At 40.7% G+C, this 22,573-nt stretch overlaps 1 protein-coding gene across 2 annotated transcripts in view; it reads left to right on the top strand.

The window, feature by feature from the left end:
* Nucleotides 1–22,573, top strand: part of jag2b (jagged canonical Notch ligand 2b) — a 55,219-nt gene that overhangs the window by 21,732 nt on the left and 10,914 nt on the right. The window contains exons 3-12 of one of the 2 annotated variants that reach the window (XM_042503239.1): nt 2,834–2,888; nt 8,669–8,926; nt 10,709–10,769; nt 13,398–13,528; nt 16,091–16,210; nt 17,468–17,581; nt 17,901–18,014; nt 19,094–19,207; nt 19,634–19,680; nt 19,766–19,939. In XM_042503239.1, coding sequence (XP_042359173.1) covers nt 2,834–2,888; nt 8,669–8,926; nt 10,709–10,769; nt 13,398–13,528; nt 16,091–16,210; nt 17,468–17,581; nt 17,901–18,014; nt 19,094–19,207; nt 19,634–19,680; nt 19,766–19,939 — 1,188 coding nt within the window. The remainder of the gene's footprint in view (nt 1–2,833; nt 2,889–8,668; nt 8,927–10,708; nt 10,770–13,397; nt 13,529–16,090; nt 16,211–17,467; nt 17,582–17,900; nt 18,015–19,093; nt 19,208–19,633; nt 19,681–19,765; nt 19,940–22,573) is intronic. The other variant, XM_042503240.1, reaches the window with a different exon arrangement.

A 22,573-nucleotide genomic window follows, 5' to 3' on the forward strand; every position in this document is an offset into this window, starting at 1 on the left:
TAATAAACTAATCATTTCAGCACTGTGTAAAACACCAATGCACCACTACTGTTACACCGGTCAACTGTTATACTGATAATCCCCTTAGCTCACTGTCTGACATCCAAGGACAAAGCCAGGCAGAGTTCATCTCACACAGCTAATATTGGCAAAGTGACCTTCTTAATGGACATCGTACCTGCTGAGGCTTGTTTTTTTTTCCTGAAAACACAGTTGAAGTCTGCCTGCCTTTTTTAAAAGTTTTTGTTTTGATTCATTTACTGATTGTGATAGAGAAATAATTAAAGGGGACCTGCCATGTTTTTCCTTATTTTCTGTCATGTAGCCAGTGTAATATACAATGTCATATGTTTATATTAAATATGGACAAAGTTTCAAATAATGAGGTAAATGTATCTAAAAGTATTCCCTGTGAGTAAAAACTTAAGGCTTGAGACTTTTCTTAGCTCTGTTTCCAATGTTTTTTCCTACTTTCAAGACAAGACTACATCAACTTGTGACAGTGTCTTTAGATAGTCGTCTGCTTCAAGCATGCAACTGCAACTGTTATATCATGTAGCCTACACTGCTACATGTAGCTACATGCTAACATCAGGGAAACATGTATTTTTTGACTGTTAATGTTAATTTTCATCCTGGAACATGTCTGGTTGTGCTGAGAGACTTTTATTGGTGATTTTTTAAATCATTCTGTGGCTGCAAGTGTACTGTAAGCTGTTAATGTTACATGCAGCTACATGCTAAGGTCAGGGAAACTTGTAATCTTGGTTGCTATTGTTGTTTATATCTCTCTGATTTCGGCTGATATTCATATATATTCATATTCCTGCTTTTTCACTGCAGAAGATGCCACTATTCTTCATTATAGACATTCCCCAGCTGCAATAACGGTGCACAGACGGTCAGATACAGAACACCCAGAAACACTGAACACTTCTTATGGAGGGGGGACTTTAAGAGACAGGCTCTAAAATGGGCTGTATGAGAAAAATAAGGTGTTTTTGGCCTATAAGGAAAACACCAGAAACCTAAAATACAAATATGAACCTGAAAATGAGCATAATAGGTCCCTTGTAGATTAGAGGACAAACAGAAAAAAATGTCCAAGTGGGTCTCAGTGGCGGGTTTTCAGGAGACATGAGATCTAGTGGGTAAAATGTAAACCATCATGTTTGGGTCTCAATAAAAATACTACTTAATGCATCAGATTTACCCAGTTGTTAGCATTTAGTGGCTAGCAGCTAGTTATGATTAATAGATGAGTGTCAGAAGAATGGTTCAATAGTTCATCTTGGGGAAATAAGCTTATTTGCTTTTGATACCACGACAAGTTGTGGTTTTGTCAACATTCAGTTGCCAGGGAACCAGCAGAGACTCACTGCTCCCAGTCAAGAACAAGTCCTGCACACAAACTCCCATGAAGCAACAACTTTTTGTGTTTTTACTGCTGTTTTTCTGCAGATTAATCAAATGTTGAATAACATGTCAATGAGCAGCGGTGGACTCGGGCTGTCTGAGGAGCCAGGGCAGGACACAAATTATAAAGGGCACTAACTTCATGTGGTGAGGTAACAGTGCAAAAAAGTTTTCTAGCATGTATGGCAGCCTTTATGGTTCTGCATTCACTTTTTTTCAGCAACAGAAGGGCTTTCCAAAAGGCCTCTTTTGCTTCACACTACAGAGCAAAGCTGGCGGTTTTCCATTCCTTCCAGTCTTAATGCTAAGCTAAGCTATCTGCCTCCTGGCTCTGGCTTCATATTTGATGTGAACACATGAGGGGCATTGATCTTCTTATCTTACTCTTTGTTACTGTTTGTTTTTGCACGTTGTGTAAAATGTCTGCATCTTAGATATCAGGTTATTACAATATGCACCTTCACCATTACTATCTTTGTGAAGCTGTGACTTTTTCCTCAGTTGAACTCGATATAACGCATTTCACTGCATTTCTGTTGCCAGGATTTTTGTATTGAAGCTCCACTGTGGAGCCCCCAGGAGTATGTGCAGGTTCATGCATACTGAGCCAGGGGAAAGTTGGTGCAGCTCAGGCAGTTTGCCGTTCCCTTGTGTCCTCTTCACATCTCAGTCCTGAAGCTTCTTCTTGGCTTCTTCCCATAATTGTTCTTACCGTATCCCGCTGTCTTATCTTTGAATCATTGGGTTTCATTGGCAGCGTAACTCAAGCGCACCTCGCAGTAATGTGGCCAGGTTGCAACTGAGACTCTGTAGTAGCAGTGAAATCGATTTTTGCATTCTTTGTGTGAGTGTGAGAGAGAGAGTGTGTGTGAGCTGATGCTTGTAGAAGAGCTGCATGACTATGGCTAAAAAAATCATCCACATTTTTCTCCCTTTGTTATAAACACATTGGGATTATTGGTGATGTTAACTTCCCTGTAAATCTGGGAACAAAGTAGCAGAGAGTAGACAAGGCATCATGTAGTCATTAACAACAAATAATCATTTCAGAGGTGGGAAATTCTGTCAAGTAGTTTATCCCCATAAGTACTTTATGAAAATTGTGGACTGTAAATGAGCTTTGACTGTTTCCAGGTCTAATATGAAAGAAAGGGGGAGTTAAAATAGAGAATTTTTGATAGTACAGAAGGTGTTTTAATTGTTGTAGTGTGGGGAATGCTTAATAGTTGCAAATGTTACATTTCTTAATGCTTAATATCATTTTGTTTTATAAGCAACTTGAGATCTTAATGCTCTATTAGGTTTACTTTCACTGAAAAGAGGCAACTCTTATGTTTTGTGTTAGAGACATGAAGAGAAAGAGAAGCTATTTAGTCTGAATAAACCTAACGTATTTTCTTTTTTCCTTTCCCTTCAGCGCACGTACACATTGATTGTAGAAGCCTGGGATTGGGACAACACTTCACGCAACAGTAAGTCTAACCTTGACACACATCTCAGTGCTTTGGATTTCATAAACTGTTACTGATAGAGATAAAAGTGAAATGTGGTTGGCGGCTGGCTTTTCAGCAAGATTTTTAAAGGGAGTTTTTGCGAGCATGCCATCTTATCAATTTTGTAAAGCAGCAATGGCTATATGATGGATGTTTTTAGTTATAAACAGATAAGTAAATCAACAGAAAACTAACCAGCAACAATCTTTTCATCATTTTGTATTTTTTTTCAAGCAAGATGCAAAACAGAATCATTCATGGTTGCATCTAAATTGTCAATATTTAGGGGTTTTTTTTAAGTTTAGTGAATGAAAATCTTTGTTTTTTTTAACTGTTTGCTGGATATTAATTACAATTTTAACATGACTGCTTGATCCTTGAAAATTCTGAGTGATGTTTTTCATTATTTTCTGACATTTTACAGACCAAGGAATTAATTCAGTTGAAGAAACTCTAGATTAATTAATAATCCTGCGGTTAAAAAGGAACATATCATCGCCAATACCCGAGTGAGGTTACATCCGATAAGAACCATTACTAACAACAAAACGTTGCCTGAGGAAACACCTCTGTGTTTTTTAAACTTTACTGTAAGAGATTGTGAAGTTAATAACAACTTAAGTAATATCCGCTGCCTCTGCCATATGTAGCACGGCAGTTTTGCGGTTCGGCTGTGACTTGCGATGTCTAAGCGGGGCGGGACATTGTGTGAGGCTAAGGACAGGCTACATCAGAGCCAAAGACACACATTTTTCTATTCATTTATTATATTGCCTCAGAAAATGCTATGATGACGTTGATGACCTCATCACCGCGGTAGTATCACTTGACTACAGTATTGCGGCGATCCGATTATCGTCCCAGCCTTAATATGAAGTTGAACTCCATATCATGACTGTATGAGCCTTCCTTTTCACATCTTTAAATCCGTGTGTTTCATGTCATATTTGGAAACTCAGTTGAATTTCTGCTTCGACTCTGAAGGTTAGCAGGTTGAAATCGTGTTGTACTGTACGCTGTAGCCCCCCAAGATGCTTCATATAGAACACACGTCTTGGTTCTTCTCAGCTATGTTGGCTCTGGCAGACAGGTCTGACCAGCTGTATCCTGTTTTCCTTCGGTTATGTCCGCTGGGTGGACTCCTGTCTTACCTCCTTTTTCCCCTCTGAGCAGTAGCTCAGTCTGGGAGGAAGAGGACCCATTCAGGACTATAATGTCTGTATGTGCTGGATGTTGCTTTGATCTGTGGAGACGGTGGCATTTTTCACGAGTCTCCAGTACCGTTCTGTACAGTCAGGCGTGTACACAAATGCATTTATATTCAGGACCAAACTGTCCTCTCCAGTCCAAACTTGCTCCTTATTTATGTGAGGTCATTACATCCTGTTTTGTCCATAACATCAAACACACTTCCACTTGCCAATGCAGACAATGGAGAAGAAATAGATTTTGACATCACAGGGCTTTGATTAGACTGTGGCATGCCCTGTGTAGTCGCCGTTTTTGCGTGTGGGCCTCCAGTAATTGTGTACATTTGCAGTAATTAGTTAGGATGTTTCTGATGGGTGTAAGGCTGCAATGTTGCTCGAGAAACCATCCAGTTGATTTTCTGCCAGCTTCTTACACTTAAGTCTCAGCCAAATCGCGATTAAGTAGAAAAACAAATGTGTTTTGGATGTAAGGATACAAGAGTAGAGGAACACATTTTCAGCACTTTCAATTTGATGCATTTCACTGGCAACAAATGAAAAGGGATCATGTTGTTTGCTCTTATCTCAGAGTAAAGAAGAAATGTGATAAAACAGACCTTCTGAAGCTCAGGCAGGTTTGATTTATTCAGGATCGGATGCCATTTAAAAGCCGCACTGAACCTCCTTTTTAGGTCACAGACATCAGCTGACTTCAACCTTAATGTCATGGGTTTAAGAAACACAAATGTCTTGAACAAATGCTCCTTTCAACGTTTGTGGGAGATCACAAGGGAGACTGCTTGTAGTGGGGAAACTTATGTAGCCAACGTCCAGCAGGTGGGCCGCACAGGTCACACTGGTGTTATTTTTTAATTTGTTGTCACAGTTGATATTTAATGTCATGGCACATGCATCACTTTACAAACATGTAATTTGTAAAAACCAGTGCTTGTTTTTTACAGCTTATGATAGAAGACAAATTTCATTCAAAGACGTGTACAAGAGCCACAGAACTTTCTTTTGGTAGCAAAGAAAATTGTCTGGTTTGATTGATTTCTAGTATCTATTTCATAAACCTACTCTAGAAGTGCGGGTTAACAAGGTCTTCAGTTGAATGTGAGGCAATATTCATCCATACCTCTAAAATATTTTACCTCATAGAGCTTACAGACTGAGATCACGTCAACTCATGTCATGTTCCGAAACTGCATTTTTTCTCACACAGTGAAGACATCATGTTTAGTACCTGAATGTAGTCATCGCTGTCAGGGATGCAACGATCCCATTGTCATAGGATATGGTATTTGAAGTTAAGGTTGAGTTACTCTTTAATGATAGAGCTAGCACTTGGTCAAGTGGAAAGCTGAAATGCTTTGAGACAGACCATGAACTGGAACTGTGATAAAAGCCATATAAAAATAGTTTGTCTATTTTGTTATTTTGTAAAAATAAAATAAAAAACGCAGATATTTTTTTCTTGTATTGCATTACAGAGCTATTAGACTGTGAAGCACATACACTGGAAAGATTTTGATAACTCTGAAGTGTTTGAAGTGTGCATTGTGCAGTTGTATTATCCCGTTAAATACAAGTATCAGATTGGTATTCGGTTTTGGCAGATACTCGGATCGGGATCAGAGACAAAAAAAAAACTTAATGAGGATATCCTTAATAGAGACACGTGCACAGTAAAATGTTGAAATACATGACAGTGTGTATCTGTACAACGCTGGAACGTGGTCTCTGGCCTGAGTCAGCACCGACCTCATGTCTCGTCCTACGTAAGAGCTTCGCAGTGTGCTGGTCTGTCAGTGAGATTCCTCTCCTCCGGCGTCATGTCCTCCAGTGTGCCCCTCTTCCCTTCCCCCTTGTGTCCTCAGGAAAGGCAGCCGGCTGTTTTCCTTGTGTTTATCGAGCAGGAAGTGGAGTGGACTGGACGGCCGGGCTCAGTGTTTAGACACCGAGGTAGCAGAGCCCGGTTTGGGCCCGGAGCCCATTGTTCTCTATCTGGCAACAGCCGGGGGTTATTTCTGTTATTGTTGCTTAAATCTGTCTGACATTGTGTCAGTCCCCCAGCAGAGGAAGGTGTGTGTGTGTGTGTGTGTGTGTGTGTGTGTGTGTGTGTGTGTGTGTGTGTGTGTGTGTGTGTGTGTGTGTGTGTGTGTTGGTGTGTGTGTGTTGGTGTGTGTGTGTTGGTGTGTGTGTGTGTGTGTGTGTTCCTGCTTGCTCACTTCAAAATATCTATGGTGCATTGCAGTCCAAAGCCATGGAGAAAAAAAGGAAATCGCAGACCCCCTATTTCCACAGAGATTGTTTGCCAGCGTTGATCCCACTGTGATAAAGATTGCTTTCTTTCTGGAAGCCGGCGCTGCAGCGAGCCCCACAGAGGCAAACAATGTTTAATGCGAGTGTTGGCATGCTGAACGCTAAATGGTAGCCACCTCCCGACATGACGGTGCACATCAGAGGCACCACTGATGTGTGCCATCACCAGAAAATAGATCAATTTGCAGACAGTGAATTTCAATTGCACACTTAAAATTCAGTGGGTACTTTCCACACACACACACACACACACACACACACACACACACACACACACACACATAATGTGCGTCTGTCTGCTGAATAAGAATGTGCTGTTTTTCTTGTGACAAAGTGACAGAATAAAGGAGTTTCCACTTCATTGTCTGATGTCAGTGTTTCAAAAACACCTTGAATTGAATGAAACTACATGTATTGGCTGCTGGGGGCTTCCTGCTTTCTGCTCGACTGTTTGTTTTTACTCAACCTTTGGACAAAAATGCAGTTGTGAGGACTAGTTGCATTTAGCTAAATGTTAACATATAGTGGCAAAGGGCCATACCCCAAGATTGTTATTTTTAGACCAAAAGTGTTTAGCGGAGATGCTTGCCCATTTAGGTACTAAGTTATCTCACCTTTAAATCAATTTTAGTGAGGACAACCCAATGCTTTTTTTGGCCACTCGTCAGCAGCACAAACAATTGTGAACACACCTTTTTTTTTCTTACATTTTTGCCTTTACTAGATAGGACAGAAGATCTATAGCGTGAAAGGAGGAGAGAGAGGGGATGACATGCAGCAAAGGGCGCGAGCTGGAATCAAACCCGCGGCCGCTGCGGCAAGGACACTGTCTTCATTTATAGGGCGCCTGCTTTATCCACTGAGCTACCGGACGCCCCGTATTATAATATTATAACGGCACCAGTTCCGGTACTGATACATAACAGTGCTTTTTTTGATACTTTACTTTCTTTGTAATAACAAAAATTACATTTTCGAACTAGCTGCAGGGATGACGTAGGCATAGTAGACTCAAACAAAAGGCTTAGCTTCTTTCTCTGTCTTGTATGTGTGTGTGCCCGTCTAGCAACGATACAAGGCGATTACTTAAGAAATATAGGAAAGGAAATAGAACAGACACTGAAACTATTGTGACAGATTGATGCTGTGGCGGTAGTTTTGGCTCACTGGAGACATGACAGTGCATCAGCAGACTGTCTGAAGATGAACATGGTTTCTCCTCAGAGCTCCATGGCTGGCTTTCAGGCTTGGTGGCCGCTTAGCAGCACTTCCACCTTCTGTCTTAACCTGGTGTTCTCAACACAGATGCCCTCTTGGATTCTGCCTTTTGGCCAATGGATTTAGCGTGATTCTGTACTTGGTAGTACCATAGGCTGTATATAAAGATGGACAAAGTGAAGGTTAAAATTTCTCGGATACGAGCGTTGCCATCTGGTGAGGGTGATGTCATTGAGAGCCTGCATCCGCACAGCGGCGATATCTGTGGTGGGGGAGTCCCTGCCAAACACCTGTCTGACCAATCATGAGCAACTCAACTGAATGCAAGCGCACGGATTGGCTGTCATGGCTGTCAGTCATGGCAGAAAAGCCCCCTTTCGTATAATTTAATAACTCACTAAAACCAAACTTATCATGAAAACAAACACTTGAACAGGCCTTAGGACCTGAACTGCAGTCAGACATAAGGAGGCGATCGAGATTGAATAACCTCCCTATGGGGGAACTGTCAACTGCCGTGTCTTTCTATCTATGGGTAGCACGGACATAATTTAGTCGGTACCCTGGCAAGTACTGAGTTTGGGACCCAACCCTAGTTGCTTATTGTGCCCGTTTCATATTGTCAATTTTTTTCAATATTGTCATTTGATCATTTTTATACTAAAGATATTGCTTATAGCTGCTTTAAGTTTATGACGTTTTCTGTGTGAAACTGCGTGTGAAAGACATAGTTTGACATTTTGTGCATTACACTTATTCACTGTCTTTAGCAGCGTTATCACTGTCATGTCTGATGGTGTGGAGCTGAAGCTAGAATGCTAACAACAGTAGCTTCCTGCAGTCTTGTTGACACAGTGAAGTTGCTTGGCAACCTGCCTGGATAATTGCTGGTTTGATGTCTCATTAGATGTAGTTGGGTGTTTGTATTCTCAGTTTAATTATGTTAATCTACTCAGTTCTGTTGTCAGATTAGAACAAAATATTCACAGCTTTGACTCATTTGTCTTGATCTGGTTTTTGTTTCAGTTGAGGAGGAGCTGCTGATCGAACGCAGCATTCACACTGGAATGATCAACCCTGGCGACCAGTGGCAGACCATTCTGCACGACGGGCCGGTGGCTCGGCTCGTCTATCGCATCCGAGTGCGGTGCGATGAGAACTACTATAGCAACAAGTGCAATAAACTGTGTGTTCCTCGAGACGACTACTTTGGCCACTATCGCTGCGAGCCTTCAGGGGCCCAGGTGTGCCTGGACGGCTGGATGGGCAAAGACTGCAGGACAGGTGAGCTGCAAACATGCTGCACAGTAATGTTCATGAAGACAGTTTGATGTTATTTTGTTCATATTAAGTTTATCAAGTCAATCCCAAATGAGCGGCCTCAGGCATCATGAAAAGACGCTGACTGTGACCTTTCTTCTAGAGCTGCTGGGAACTATTTTTATAATTGATTAATTGTGTTAGTCATAGACGGAAGATGCCAAAAATTTTTGTTTTTTTTTACTGTTGGTCAAAAAAAATTCAAACAGATCACCTTTGGCAGTTAAGGCATTTTTCATTATGTTCTCTAATTTTATAGACAAATCAATATTGATTAGGTTAATGAAGAACAATAATGAGCAAATCAATCGATAATGAAAATAATAGTTGCAGCTAAATATTTTTGTATCAGCAGAGTTGTGGTTTAGGCTAGCCCTCTGCAGTTTTTGAACACAAGCATTTCAGATTTTTGTTGGACATTTAAAAGGCATTAAAATTAGGTATTTCATTAAAAAGTAATCAGTAGATTATCCAGTTAACACTGTAATTAGTTCTGGCACTATTCTTCAAGTCTATAGTGTGAAAAGTGTTCAGATTATTTGCTGGTTGTATGAAGTTATGTTATTAAAACTGAAAATAGTCATCATGTCATCTGATGCACTGCACTTTTTTGATTGTCACGTCAACTTACATTTAATGCTTTTATAGCAAAATGTACAAAAGCCTAAGAATATACACCAGCTTAATTAAAGGAATAATTTAAAAAGTATAATTTGTATCTTAATTACTCACTCCATGTTGCATTGAATTTGTGAAGAAATAGCAAAACTATATCAAAACATCTGTTTACAAACTCTTACACAACTCGTGCAATATAATCAAAGTCTCATTTATTCAGTCGTATGCTCAGTACTTCCCAAACATGCATTTTTGCTAAAAACCTTACATTTTAACAGTTTCACATATGAATAGTGCACCTGGGTAAACATATGCATTTGAGAAAGGTACGTACTGATCAAAAGACTAAATTTATGAGACTTGGACACTGCATAAGTGTTAGAGTTTGCTAGCAAATGTTTTGATACAGTTTTGATGTTTTTAAATGCAGCCCCCTTTCATTCAGATTAATCAAAATTTTTCTCAATTTTTTGGATTCTTCGTTTCTTGCTGATGCATGCAAGATAAGCAAAGTTTCACATATTCAACATATCAAGGGGTGAATAATTAGTATACAAATGGTCATTTTGTGGGTTAAGTATTCCTTTAAAGGTAACTTAACTTCTTCTTAGGTAAATCAAATGTCATTGTCCAGGTACCCTTTAAAGCAGCACGGTGGAAAAGCAACCTGCACTGTCTGCTTATGTTAAAATGCAGCAGCTTTGGGGTCATGCTCGCGGGTGGTGTTGGAGAGAGTGGGGGGCCTCAATAAATCACCTAAATGACCTTAGAAGACGAAGGGTGAAAAGAGGAGGAGGAGAGGAGAGGGGCTGGGTTGTTTTTAAGAGGGGGGTAGTGTTGTACATGCAGGCTATAAAGTTGTCCCTTCCTTGCGCCCAACAACGCCAGTCAGGGTGCCATGAATTCTCACGTCTTGTTGCACTTGTTAGGAAGATGGCAAACAATCGCTTTTCTCATCCTCCCACCCTTTCTGTATTAATGTCTCCCTTCTTATCCCCCACCTCTCTCTGGTCTGTTTTGTTTCCGAAATATGTTTTTATTGGAAAAAATATAATGATACATGTATCCTACTGGAATTTAAATGACACCTTTTAAACTGTTTCTCTTTGTTTTTCTGCTTTTTCTCAGCAATCTGCAAGCAAGGCTGCAACCTGTTACATGGCGGCTGCTCTGTCCCAGGGGAATGCAAGTAAGATTATCAGGAATATCTCTTTCATATGCAGAAATAGGACTGCTCTGCTTTATTTCTTTGTGCTTAGTGTTTTAGATCAAACTGTATGTACAGTTTTTGTTTTTTTCTGTTTGTAATAGAGCTGTTGTCTCTGTAACAACTGAAAAGGCAACAGCAGTAGTGTAAGGCTCATTCAGAATTAGACTAAAAAACGACAACAGAGTGATGGATTTCAGACGCCAAACAGAGGCACCTTCACTTGCTGTAGCCTGTTGTGTTTTTGTGTCAGCCTTTTTCTTCCCTTATGGGCATCTCCACCTCGGTTCAGAAGAAGAGGGCAATGCCGCGCCTGCCTTCTTGTATTTTTAGCCACCTGAAATCCTCCGCAGAATACCAAGCATCTCATCAGCCCTCTGCTGCTCGGACCGAAGAAAGGGAGTTGTCGGTGTGTGAATTCGCTTAAACGTGCGGGGAATTGTCATATCCCCTCCCCATCCGCATTGCAGTCCTCCTTGAAGGGCAGGGGGCAGGGAAGGAAATTAATATCCCGCTGTGTTATGTACATTTCCCAAAGTGACGTAGAACAGCCCAGTAAGTCCACGTTTCCAGGATGTGCTACATCCCGTTGTCATTTGTAAAAACCCCTCATCCCAACTGCCAGATGGCAAGAGACACTTGCCTCCCCTTTATTGGGGAATTTGGCTCGGAGCCGAGGAATAACGGGGGGATGACCAATTTTAGGAAACTGCTTCGCATTTTTTTGTGTCTGCCTCGATTCTTATTCCAGTTAGCAGACAGACAACAGAGGGAAGCAGCTCATTCTTCCGAAATGTCAAGTCCCAGTCAACAGGAAAAGTGACATGAATAGAAGAGCAGCGGTGAGGAATCTTCCTGCAGTGGCATGAATTTAATGAAGCCTCAGGTCACAGAAAGCTGATACTAAATCCCTCGCCATCTCCATTCATCGCCTTTTATTTCATCACAGTTTTATAGGCTTTGCCTGGTTTGCCACGGGCTTTTAAGAAACAGAAAAGCCACTACGTGCTTGTTGTTATGCTGCTGTGCTGAGGCTTTTTATTTGCACACATTAGGCTTGTTCTGACATATCTGACAGGAGGCTTGCCGTGTCCCAAGAATCACTCGGTTAAGCAATGCAACACATTTTTCACCACACGGAACGCTTTGCAAACTTTGACGTGCCAAAGTGCCAAGATGTTAGAATCCAGCTTCAGAGAAAGATCCCGCCTACGCCTGTGAGGGGTTGATGAGTAATCGTGATATCAGTATGGCCAAAATTTAAACCACTGAATGCCCCTTTTCATACCTTAAAGCTTAAAAAGCAGTATGTGAGCCTCCTTGCTAGAGTGTTATTGCTACATTGCTGTCAGACCCTCTGAAGCTAATCATATACAGTGAAAGAAGCATGCCAAGTATTCCCCGGCGCCCCTCAGCCCCCCCCCTCAGCCTGGGAATGGCAGAGATTTCTGAAGGCCTCGTCTCTCCGACAGCGGTGCCGTCTGCAGGAGACTCAAAATAGCAGTCAATTGACAAGACAGCTGGCTCGACGACACCACAGCCTTGGAATAGCCGGGCGCTGTCATGAAGCTGTGTGCGGTATACACTGTATACACGCAGTTGTCTCGGGACCGCTCGCTCTCAGAACTGCTGGGCCACACTCATAGCCCTCAGCCCCAAACTCTAACCCGAGCATGGGAGCCGCTGGAAGTATTCTTAACCCCTCGTGCCCTGGAATGTCACCCTTCACTAAGATTAGTCAGTAGGAGGCCGTGGGATAGGCCGACACTAGTCAGATACAATATTAGGTGTGTTTCCACTGTGGGGCAGGTTCAGCCCCTCATCGACTCTCTCTGAATCAGTGCCTCTTCCAACGTACTGTATAACGAATGTTTATGTTTAATTATTTGAAATTATGTTGGACATAAACAGTCATCAGGAACGTCAAACGTCAGGATAATCAGCTCAGGAAACAGGAAATTAACTGCATTATTTGGATACATCGTTGTGTTCACCAATAAGTCACAAATTATGTGTTTTTTACGGTGGCCGAGAGGGGCAAACACACTGAAACTTAAGAAACTGCAAGAAAAAAATGTGATAGCCAGTCAGTGTTGATATCGCTAACCAAAACTATGATTAAAGCAGTTGAAAAAATAAATATTTTACCAAAATCTCTATTTATTGGTATTGACAATAGAGAGGAGATGCAATGTTGTTTAGCTTTTTTTCTGTTTTTATTTTTTATGTCAGTACAGCAGCTCTGTTTCCTGCACTGCACGCGTCATGTCAAGATGACACCAGCAGCACACAATGAACAGTCAGGGTCAGCAGCACTTGAAGTACCGCTGAGTAATCTGAGTACTAAAAAAGAATGTTTTCATTGAAACAAACTGTACTAAAACAGCTTCCTGTGACTAAGACAACATTAAAATGGCCAGCTGAAACTTAAAAACAGGATGAGTTTGACTTAATTTAAAAAAACTTACTAGGATATTGAACACAGAACTAAGACTAAATTAAAAGAAACGGACAAAATTAACATACAAGCTGATGAAAGAAAAAGGGATTCCTGGCAGCACAGGTAAAAGGGATCAGATGAGTGAAATGATTTATGTGTGTGTTTGACAGGTGTAACTACGGCTGGGTGGGTCAGTTCTGTGATGAATGCGAACTTTATCCTGGATGCGTCCACGGGACCTGCAACATCCCGTGGCAGTGCAACTGCGAGAGGAACTGGGGTGGCCTGCTGTGTGATAAAGGTACGGAAAAAAAGTTTTTTATTTTGTTTCATCGCCTCCCACACAAGACGCTGGCAGAGCTCCTGCTCTCATCCTGCACGTCCCCTCAAGCCACAGCCGCCTGGCTTTGATGAAGTGAGCGAGTTCGAGACTTTTGGGAAAGCAACATATCACCGTGTAGAATACTGCGTTAGTAATGCGGCTTTATCATTATCATTCGACTTTTTCAGCTGAGAAACTGCCCCTACCAGCTGGGTAAGTTAAGTGTGGAGTCAGCCAATGACAATATAAAAAAGTGATATCAAGGTTAATACGTTAAACGCAATGCGGGCAATATAATGCTCCAAATTTAGTTTTGGCGATGGAAAAGCGGCATGGCCATTTCCCAAGGGTCCCCTGACCTCTGACCTCAAAATATCTGAATGAAAATGGGTTCTGTGTGTACCTATGAGTCTCCCCTTACAGACGTGCCCACTTTATGCTAGTCCCATGCAGATTTTTGCTGTCATTTGATTGCTCATTAAGACAATCTGGTAAAAATCATTTTACCTTTCACAATATGGACTTCATAACTGTTTGAAATGCAAAATAATGGAAATAGGACATGCAGTTAGAATTATTGTAAGGCTCTGGAAGAAGTGGGTACGATATGTCGGGCCTCTGAGACATTCTTAAACATAACTTTTTTTTACTGGTTGTATTGGAATGCTACCAGCATGCTATTTTATTTTATTTGACTTTGTTTTGGTTTATCTCTGCCTCTCTGGGATGATTTTTTTAAATGTTGTATAGACAGATGTAGGTTAAGTCAAAGATGAAGGTGAGACCTTTAAGAGGACACTGGACTTTTTTTGCTCACTTCATTGAGACACTGATGATCCAACTGTGTGGCTAGAACTGCTAAATGTTTATTTTGATGTTTATAAAAATGTGCTTTTGTCAGAGGCCTCTTGATGTCATACAACTACACTAATTAAAAATCTTACACAAAAAAAGAAAACATGCAACTAGAAAATGTGATAGTGATTAAAAAAAACAAAGCAAAATCAGAAACCATTTGACAGACCTATAAAAAAGTAAATAAAACAAGTTATTCAACAATCGTGAATCGCTGCAACCATGTGAGGTTCTTGAGCATCCAGTCAAATGTGCACACCAAATATTAGGCTGATCGGTCCAGTAGTTTGCAAATTAGCTGTGGACAAACAGATACACATACTCACTCACACATGACCAAATGCATAGTAACTTTCAGAATAAGAGAGAAAATATAAAAAAAACAACAATATAATAAAATAGAATAAAAAAATTATTAATGAAAATACAAATCATGCAGAATATAATGTAGTTTCTGATGGTGAATTTATGTTCTGTCTTTCGGTTGTCAGTTAATCAAGACAATAATCTTCAGAATGATGAATAAAGACAACCAATTTTAAAAATATGTATTTTATGTAGTTTCTGCCAGCTACAGGTAAAACTTAAAGAAAAATGTGTTCAAAGGTAGGCTACCTTGACGCACCCTCATAAAAGATCTGAATTCTCTCCTCGTTCCAGCAGCTGGATAGTTTTACTGCCTGTGTGATCTGAGCAGCAGCAGGGACACTCGATCCCCCCGCATCCCTTCGTCACTGAGGGCTCTTCGCGGGATTAGAATGGGTCCTAAGATGCCCAGTGGAGACAGATCCCTGCTCTTTTATTTACCAGCCTTTAGGGCAACCTGGCCTTTAGCCTAAGGATGGTGTGCAGGGATCAGATGGGGTTTAGATGAGTTTCTTCTGTAGGCAGAAAAAGAAAACATCAGTCAGTTATAGAAGGAAAGGGAAATCTAGGAGTCTATAAATGAATTATTACTGCAGCTTAACCACTTGGTTGTAAATACTGTAAGACCTCTATCATAATGAAGTGCAGCAGAGTGGTTGTGAAAACGCTCTGTTCTTCCTGTCAAAGCTGACAGCTGGTGCTCTATACCGAGTAAAGATCCCGACAAGCTTCCTGGGAGCTCCCGGCACCAACAGGATAAAATGATGAAACAAGCCGCATTATCTGGCAGCATCGATCCAGTTAACAAAGTCTGAAGATGTGGAGTGGTGCACCCTCCTCCTCTGCTGTCATTCAACGAAGAATTGGCATCACCAGCCGTTTCTCTCGGTTCACCCAGCACCTAATATTCACATAAGAATAGTGAATGGAAGCACATATTACTTTACATTTTATGGAATTTTTTGTTAAAATTGGTGCTAAATTTTGATGGAAACCTGACTAATATCTGCAACTTTACAAGCCCCACCTTTGCTTAAGCACTTGAGTTCACTGCTGATTTTGTTTCACCATAGTGAAAAAGCTCTGTACCTGCATCACTGCATGTAGATGAACTGGATGCATAGATGCAGGGGCGTATGCTGGTGTTAGAAGGCACAGATCAGATTCTGTATTGCAGATGAACATTTTTTTGCACAAAATTCAGGCTGAATGAATGTTTTCATGTTCTCTTATCTAATTTGGAAATTTGGTCCCAAATGGGTGAAATACCTCTGGTTTAGTGTCTTGGCTTGGTGTTTCTAATTGTCTGTCTTCCTCCAGATTTGAATTACTGCGGTCGCCACCAGCCTTGTGTCAACGGAGGAACCTGCATGAACACTGAACCAGATGAATATTACTGCGCCTGTCCACAGGGATACTCTGGCAAGACCTGTCAGATAGGTAAGAGAGAGCCCACAATGAGATGACAGTACTGTCTGTCAGTATTCTCTCACTCCACTTTATCTCTGCGAGCATCTTTCCCCTTGTTCTACCAGGTTGAAATTCATTAAGATGTCCACATGAAAAAAGACAGTAAACTGTGTAACAAAGTGACAGTGTAAATAATTTCAACCCTGCAAATAATCTCGACAACTATGAGAGTGATTGGTCCTTTATTCAGTCATGAAAAACATCATGGAATTTGCAAATGCCGATTTCCAGAAAGTTTTGGAAAACTAAATATAACCTGAAAGTTTTGGGAAAATCGTAGAATTTTGTTTCACAAAACTGTATAATAACACACAATGCATCAAAGACTGCCGGAAAATTGAGAATACAACAATAATTTCTGTTTTTAATGTGTTCTGGCTGTGATAAATTGTATAATTTTTGATGATTATTGAAGAAAACATACCTTCCAAACCTGAGGCCTGTGTGTTTGGTAAGGCATGTTTTCTGTCAAAAACTATTCATGGAAAAATGTATTTTATTTATTTATTTGCCCAAAATGATTTAAAGAAAAAAATGGCCACAATTTTTGTAAAAACATGCAGGTTTGGAAGGCATGTTTTTTCAAAAAATCCACAGTAAAATAAATACAATATACAGCCATTTAAATTTGTATGCTCATCCCCTAAAGCCAAAATAAAAAACAGTTACCCTCCCCACTGCTTAAAAAAATTGACATGATTCCCCCTTTTTGAACCACCCCCTCTACTCTCATAAATAACAGTCCCTAAGTTATATTTAAATATTCAGTTTCAATCCTGTTCTGAATATATTGTTTTTTTAATGTTATATGTATTTAGAAAAGCTATATCATAGTATGAAAAAGAACCGAAAAGGTGTATGGATGGTCATTTCAGAGAATGTACAGTGTTTAAAATCTGCCTTAAAGTCATTTTACAATGCACAATTAATTGATTAATATGGTTTTATTCTCAATCAGTAATAAAAAATAGTCCTTAGTAACAGCACTGTTAGTATCTGAGGTACAGATATGAAAAAGTAGGAAAAGAATCTACGTTGGCATCATGAGGAGGTATATGGAGTACAACAGCAGCGCGAAATACTGAGACAGAAAAATCAAAACATGTCTGACCAGCTTTTCTTTGAAAGAACATCATTTACCTACAGAACCAGATCTGTAATCAGAATATATAAGAAGTAATGTTTTACTTTTCTCTTATTTGAACACACCTCCCACCCTCCCTCCAGCCGAGCACGCCTGTGTTTCCAGTCCCTGCGCAAACGGTGGCACTTGCCACGAGGTTCCCACAGGATTTGAGTGCCAGTGTCCGCCGGGCTGGGAGGGTCTGACCTGTGCCAACAGTGAGTTCAATCATCTCCACTCCTTTCATGCTGATGCCTACAGCTACACTTTTTACCCTCTGACACTTTTCCCATTGACAACTTATTTTGTGATATTTTCTGATCAAACACACTCTCGTTCAGCATCCACCTTCATTTGGAGATACTGACTTCCTAATTAATAAAGGCCTTCTCAACACTCAGACACCAGACCTGTCTTTTCTGTCAGCTCTCTCCTTCTTGTAGTCTGTCACCACAAAGTCCAACACTTTCATCAAATGCTGCATGTAGTTAAAATATGAGGAGAGTGAGTAAAAGTGTAAAGTGTGTGTTTTCTCAGATTTGGACGAGTGTGCCTCAGGTCCATGTGCTCGGGGTGGAACCTGTATCGACCGAGAGGATGGCTTCGAGTGTGTGTGCCCTCCACAGTGGGAGGGAAAGACCTGCCAGATAGGTGAGACTCATCTTTTCAATAGACACAAACACATTTTTTACTATTTATTTGCAGCTGTTACCAGAAGCTGTTAAAAAATAATATTTTCCATGCGTTTTTGGGTAAACAATTCTTCATTTCTACAGGGAGACGTGTTTTTGCAGCATTTCTTTCCTGTTTGTTTCTAAAACAAATAAAGTGGCCTCCGAGACACAGACACAGAACTCAGGATATATGTTTTCGGATTCAAATTGGCAACCAGCAACCTGAGCCCCGTTGCCAGAGTACAAGCTGTCGATATCCTGGACGAGCTGGCAGCTGCGCAGCCCTTTTTTTTCTGAATGACTTTATGAGCTACTCGTGCGTCTATATCCGGCTGTTTGCTCGTCACTGGTGGTGGCATTCGTTTTTTTATATCGCTCCCGTCCCGACAAGCGGACGTGACCAGCGTGAAGCCAGGAAATGTATTACGACCAGTAAACAAAGTTGGGGTGTGTGCGTGAGTGAGTGAGCCTGTGTGTGGTAGGAAACAGATCCCAAGAGTTCAGTGTCATCTTACCAGCTCAGATCTCATCTTACAGGCAGCCACTGGCCTCCTGTCTTACCTGCCGATTGTGTGTGTGTGTAGAGTTTAGGGTTTCAGAGAGAGACAGGTGTGTGAGTGAGCACAGCAGGACTCCCTGCAGACCCCCCCTTTGAATATCTGAGCAGCGGTGCTTCTTTTTGTTGTTTCAATGATGATGTTTTTTGGAGATGTTGAGCGTTTTATGTGCGCAACTGTGTTTGCACTCATTTCATCCGCATCAAAATCATTCGTAAACATGAGGAGAGAGAGAGGAGTAGTGTAAATCACAAGTTACATCAGGACACGATATATGCGCTCTTTGAACGACAGTATCATATTTGCTGATATTACTACATTACTACATTTCCCAAAATGCAGCCAACAGCATTGTTTCTACAACGTGCGCTTTCTGTTAAAACATGAAGCCGTTATTACTAACCAGGTTGGGTTTCTGGTCTCTCTTCTGTCTCTTTGTCCTTTCCTTGGTTTGTTCCAATTGACGGACTCCGTCCCCTTCTACCTCCTGCCTTTACAGATGCAAATGAGTGTGCAGGAAAGCCCTGTGTGAACGCTGACTCTTGCAAAAATTTGATTGGCGGATATCACTGCAACTGTTTTCGGGGATGGTCTGGACAAAACTGTGACATCAGTCAGTATTTCTTTCCTTCAGAAGTTACCTCTAAATTTCTGCCCTTACTCTGGCATCCTCTTCCTCCGGCTACTTTAAAAACGCCTCCTCTCACTTCCTTGACTCACAGCGTAGGTGTATCTAAGTGCCAATCGCTTTTCCACATGTGGTAACCCGTTTCTTTCTCGCCTTGGCAAACTGAATCACCATGACTGAACTTGCATGCCCAGTTCCTCTCTCTGGATCCAGTGCATGCCTCGTTCCAATCTGCACATGGTCTATCTGGGACTCTTTTGGCTTCACTAGTTATCTTCCAAACTTTGATTTAATCTGTGCACATGCCATATCATAGTTTACACCTGATAGTGGATAAAGTGATAAATATGTAATGCTCTTCATCATGTTTATTATAAAACTTTTTCATTTTCATTTTCTATTTGTCTTTAGACCTCAATGGCTGCCATGGTCAGTGCCAGAACGGAGCAACATGCAAGGTATGCGTGCTTTTAGTTTTAATCTTATTCCATATTCTCTTTGTCCTCGCCATTTGACTCTTCATTTATTTCTCTGTGTCTACAGGAGGGCTCGAGGAGTTACCACTGCCAGTGTCCTCCAGGTTTTGTGGGCACTCACTGTGAAATCCAGAGGAATAAGTGTGACAGCAGACCCTGTCAGAACGGCGGCCAGTGCCACACAGTGTTGGACGGCTTTGTGTGTCAGTGCCCACCACAGTTTGCAGGACAGCTGTGTGAGGTGAGTCTCATGTTCCGCAGGTCACATTGGATCAGATTATCGTGGGGACATTTTTTTAAGGTTGGTGGTGGCTTTGGGACTTAAAGAAGTATTTCACAGCTGGAGAGACAGTCTTTTAATAAAACTAGGCCATCTCTGCAGTAGAATGACACAAATACATTTGGATTTGTTGCTACATGACCAGAGAAAACAGAGAAAACGCATGCTTTTGATCAAAAGGTAGAAAACCTACAAGTACCAGGATGCACTGCACCGCACAGGACCGCTGATGGGTGACGTTATGAGAAACTTGTGTGTGTGAATTACTGGCTATCTCGTATTACAGTTAAACGGTAAGCTAAAACACGATTCTGAAATAATTTAAGGTGAGAAAGGCAACGCAGTAACAGAGTCTTGGTTTATATTTGATCAGAGCTGCTTAGTTTGACCATTTTTAAGCTTGTGTTTACACTATGTAGCAAGTAGCAGTATGGTGCCCAATTCATGTTCACACACTCTTGTGTATTTTGTAATTAAATCACACACAAGTGACTAACAGTGTGTCGGATTTCTGGTTTCTGTGAACCGCCGTACAAGAACTTTTTTTTTCACCTATTAGATGCACAATTGGCCTCTTGCAAGACCATTTATATTCCTATCCTCAAGTTATGTTTCCTTTTCCTGTTAGGTTTGCTCATAACATTAAAATCACCAAACTCTCTTAAATGGACACATTTGTTGTAATTGACAAAAGCTGCGGACCCAGACCCAGGGTGAGTGTAAGTGAGACAGAGGCAACTGCCTGAAGAAGTAAGGCTAACATCGAGACAGATAACATTATTTTATGCTTCATGTTTAGGAGTATTGACTTTACAGCTCACAGAAATTTAACAGGATACACTCTCTGGCTTTTGTTTGATATCTAGTGTCTGCAAAAAATGTGTCCCATCTCCGATCAGTTGTTTGCGTAATTGACAAGCATTCGCTCAAAGGGCTAGCTTGTCTTGTTACTGTATAACATGAACGTCGCTGTAACCCTGATTATTCAGCTGAAACTCTTTTGAACTCTATATGGAAAAAAAGGAAGGAATAGTCAAATATTTTCATTGAACAGCCAAATCTGACTTGACTGACATAATTCTAAAAACGTAGCAGTGCCAGTTGTCAGATCAGGATATCCTGATTTGGTGGAAAAAATAATATTTATACTTCATGGGCAGCCATTTGGATTTTGAAAATATGGACAAACTGCAGTACTCATTTTAGCACAGTGATCTAAGCCAACTGATTATTGCCAAATTATGATCTGCCTAAAAGTTTTGTAATGTGTTCTTAGTCCAATAAGCCACGTCCAGGTTTTATTACAAACTTCTTTTATAATTGCTCATTATATTTCATGCAGACATTACATACCAGTGTCCTTGCTGCAGCCCAGTGTGTGTTTGAAGTTAATGTAGGTTAGCAGCAAGGAAACCGACACTTCACTGAATCTCTTGGGCCCTGAATGGAGGACATTGCTGGTCAGGAGCCAATCCTGTTTTAGCATCTCTACTATAAATAAGAGCCTCTCTGAATGAGGTGACGTTGGATTTCTGCCCGCATACTACAGAGCTGTGATGCCCGCTATGGCACGGTGTATGTTCCTGCCCTGCAGTGCCAAAACTACAACATCTACAGCATCATATTTCTCTCATTAGTGTCTCCTCTCACATTCGGAGAAGTTTGATTGTGTAGTAGTGTGAAAAAAATAAGGACAACCTGAGTACGGAAAAGAGCCACATTTACTGTCTTAGAAGGTGACATGCTTGTCTTAATCAGGCAGTAAAATTTATGGATATAGACCCACATCTAATTTATTTGGGGAGTCAACCTAAAGAGATTTTTGTATTTAAGCCACCCTTGCAGTGTTGCTCTGTGAGAGGCAGCGTTGGTCAGTGTGTCAACACTTTAGTCCAAACTAAAATATCTCAACAAGTACTGAATGGATTACCATGAAATTATGTTCAGACATTCATGATCTCTACAAAGATAATTTTCCTTATACCCAGATGATGTATCCTTGTGACTTTCGTGATCTCCAAGCGCCACCAGCAGGTTGACATTTGAGATTTTAAATAAAATATCTCTAGTTCGATAAAGAATTTATTCAATCAACAGATCAGATTTTAATAGTCCAATACTTTGATTTATCAGTAAATGTCTGCAAAGATAATTTTCCTTATTAACCTCAGCTGTGCTTTTTGTTTAGCAAATGCTAGCATGCTAGCATGTTAAAATAAGAGAAAACAAAAATGACATTGTGGGCAAAAAAGCACTTTCAAATGCAGGTCCATGCAGTTGACTATAGCGGAGACAAAATCAGTCCACAGACAGACATATTAACACTATGGGTCTAAATTACAAGTTTCATCACAATACGAAATATTGTAGATATATATATATATATATATAATATATATATTGTTAATGATATGGTTTTTGCTGATATCATAAAGTCTGCAGTGATACTATTTCAGCTTGGCTCAGTTCAGCAGAGTGTTGATTGATGTGAGACTATATCAGCAAATATCCTCATTATGTCTGCTTTTTTGGCTGCTTGCCATTATCTGCCTAATGCAGGCCGCTAGCACAGTCTGAATGTTTAGGAAGGTGCAC

The sequence above is a fragment of the Plectropomus leopardus genome, chromosome 16 (genome assembly GCF_008729295.1).
Source record: "Plectropomus leopardus isolate mb chromosome 16, YSFRI_Pleo_2.0, whole genome shotgun sequence".
In the NCBI taxonomy this organism is placed as follows: Eukaryota; Metazoa; Chordata; class Actinopteri; order Perciformes; family Serranidae; genus Plectropomus; species Plectropomus leopardus.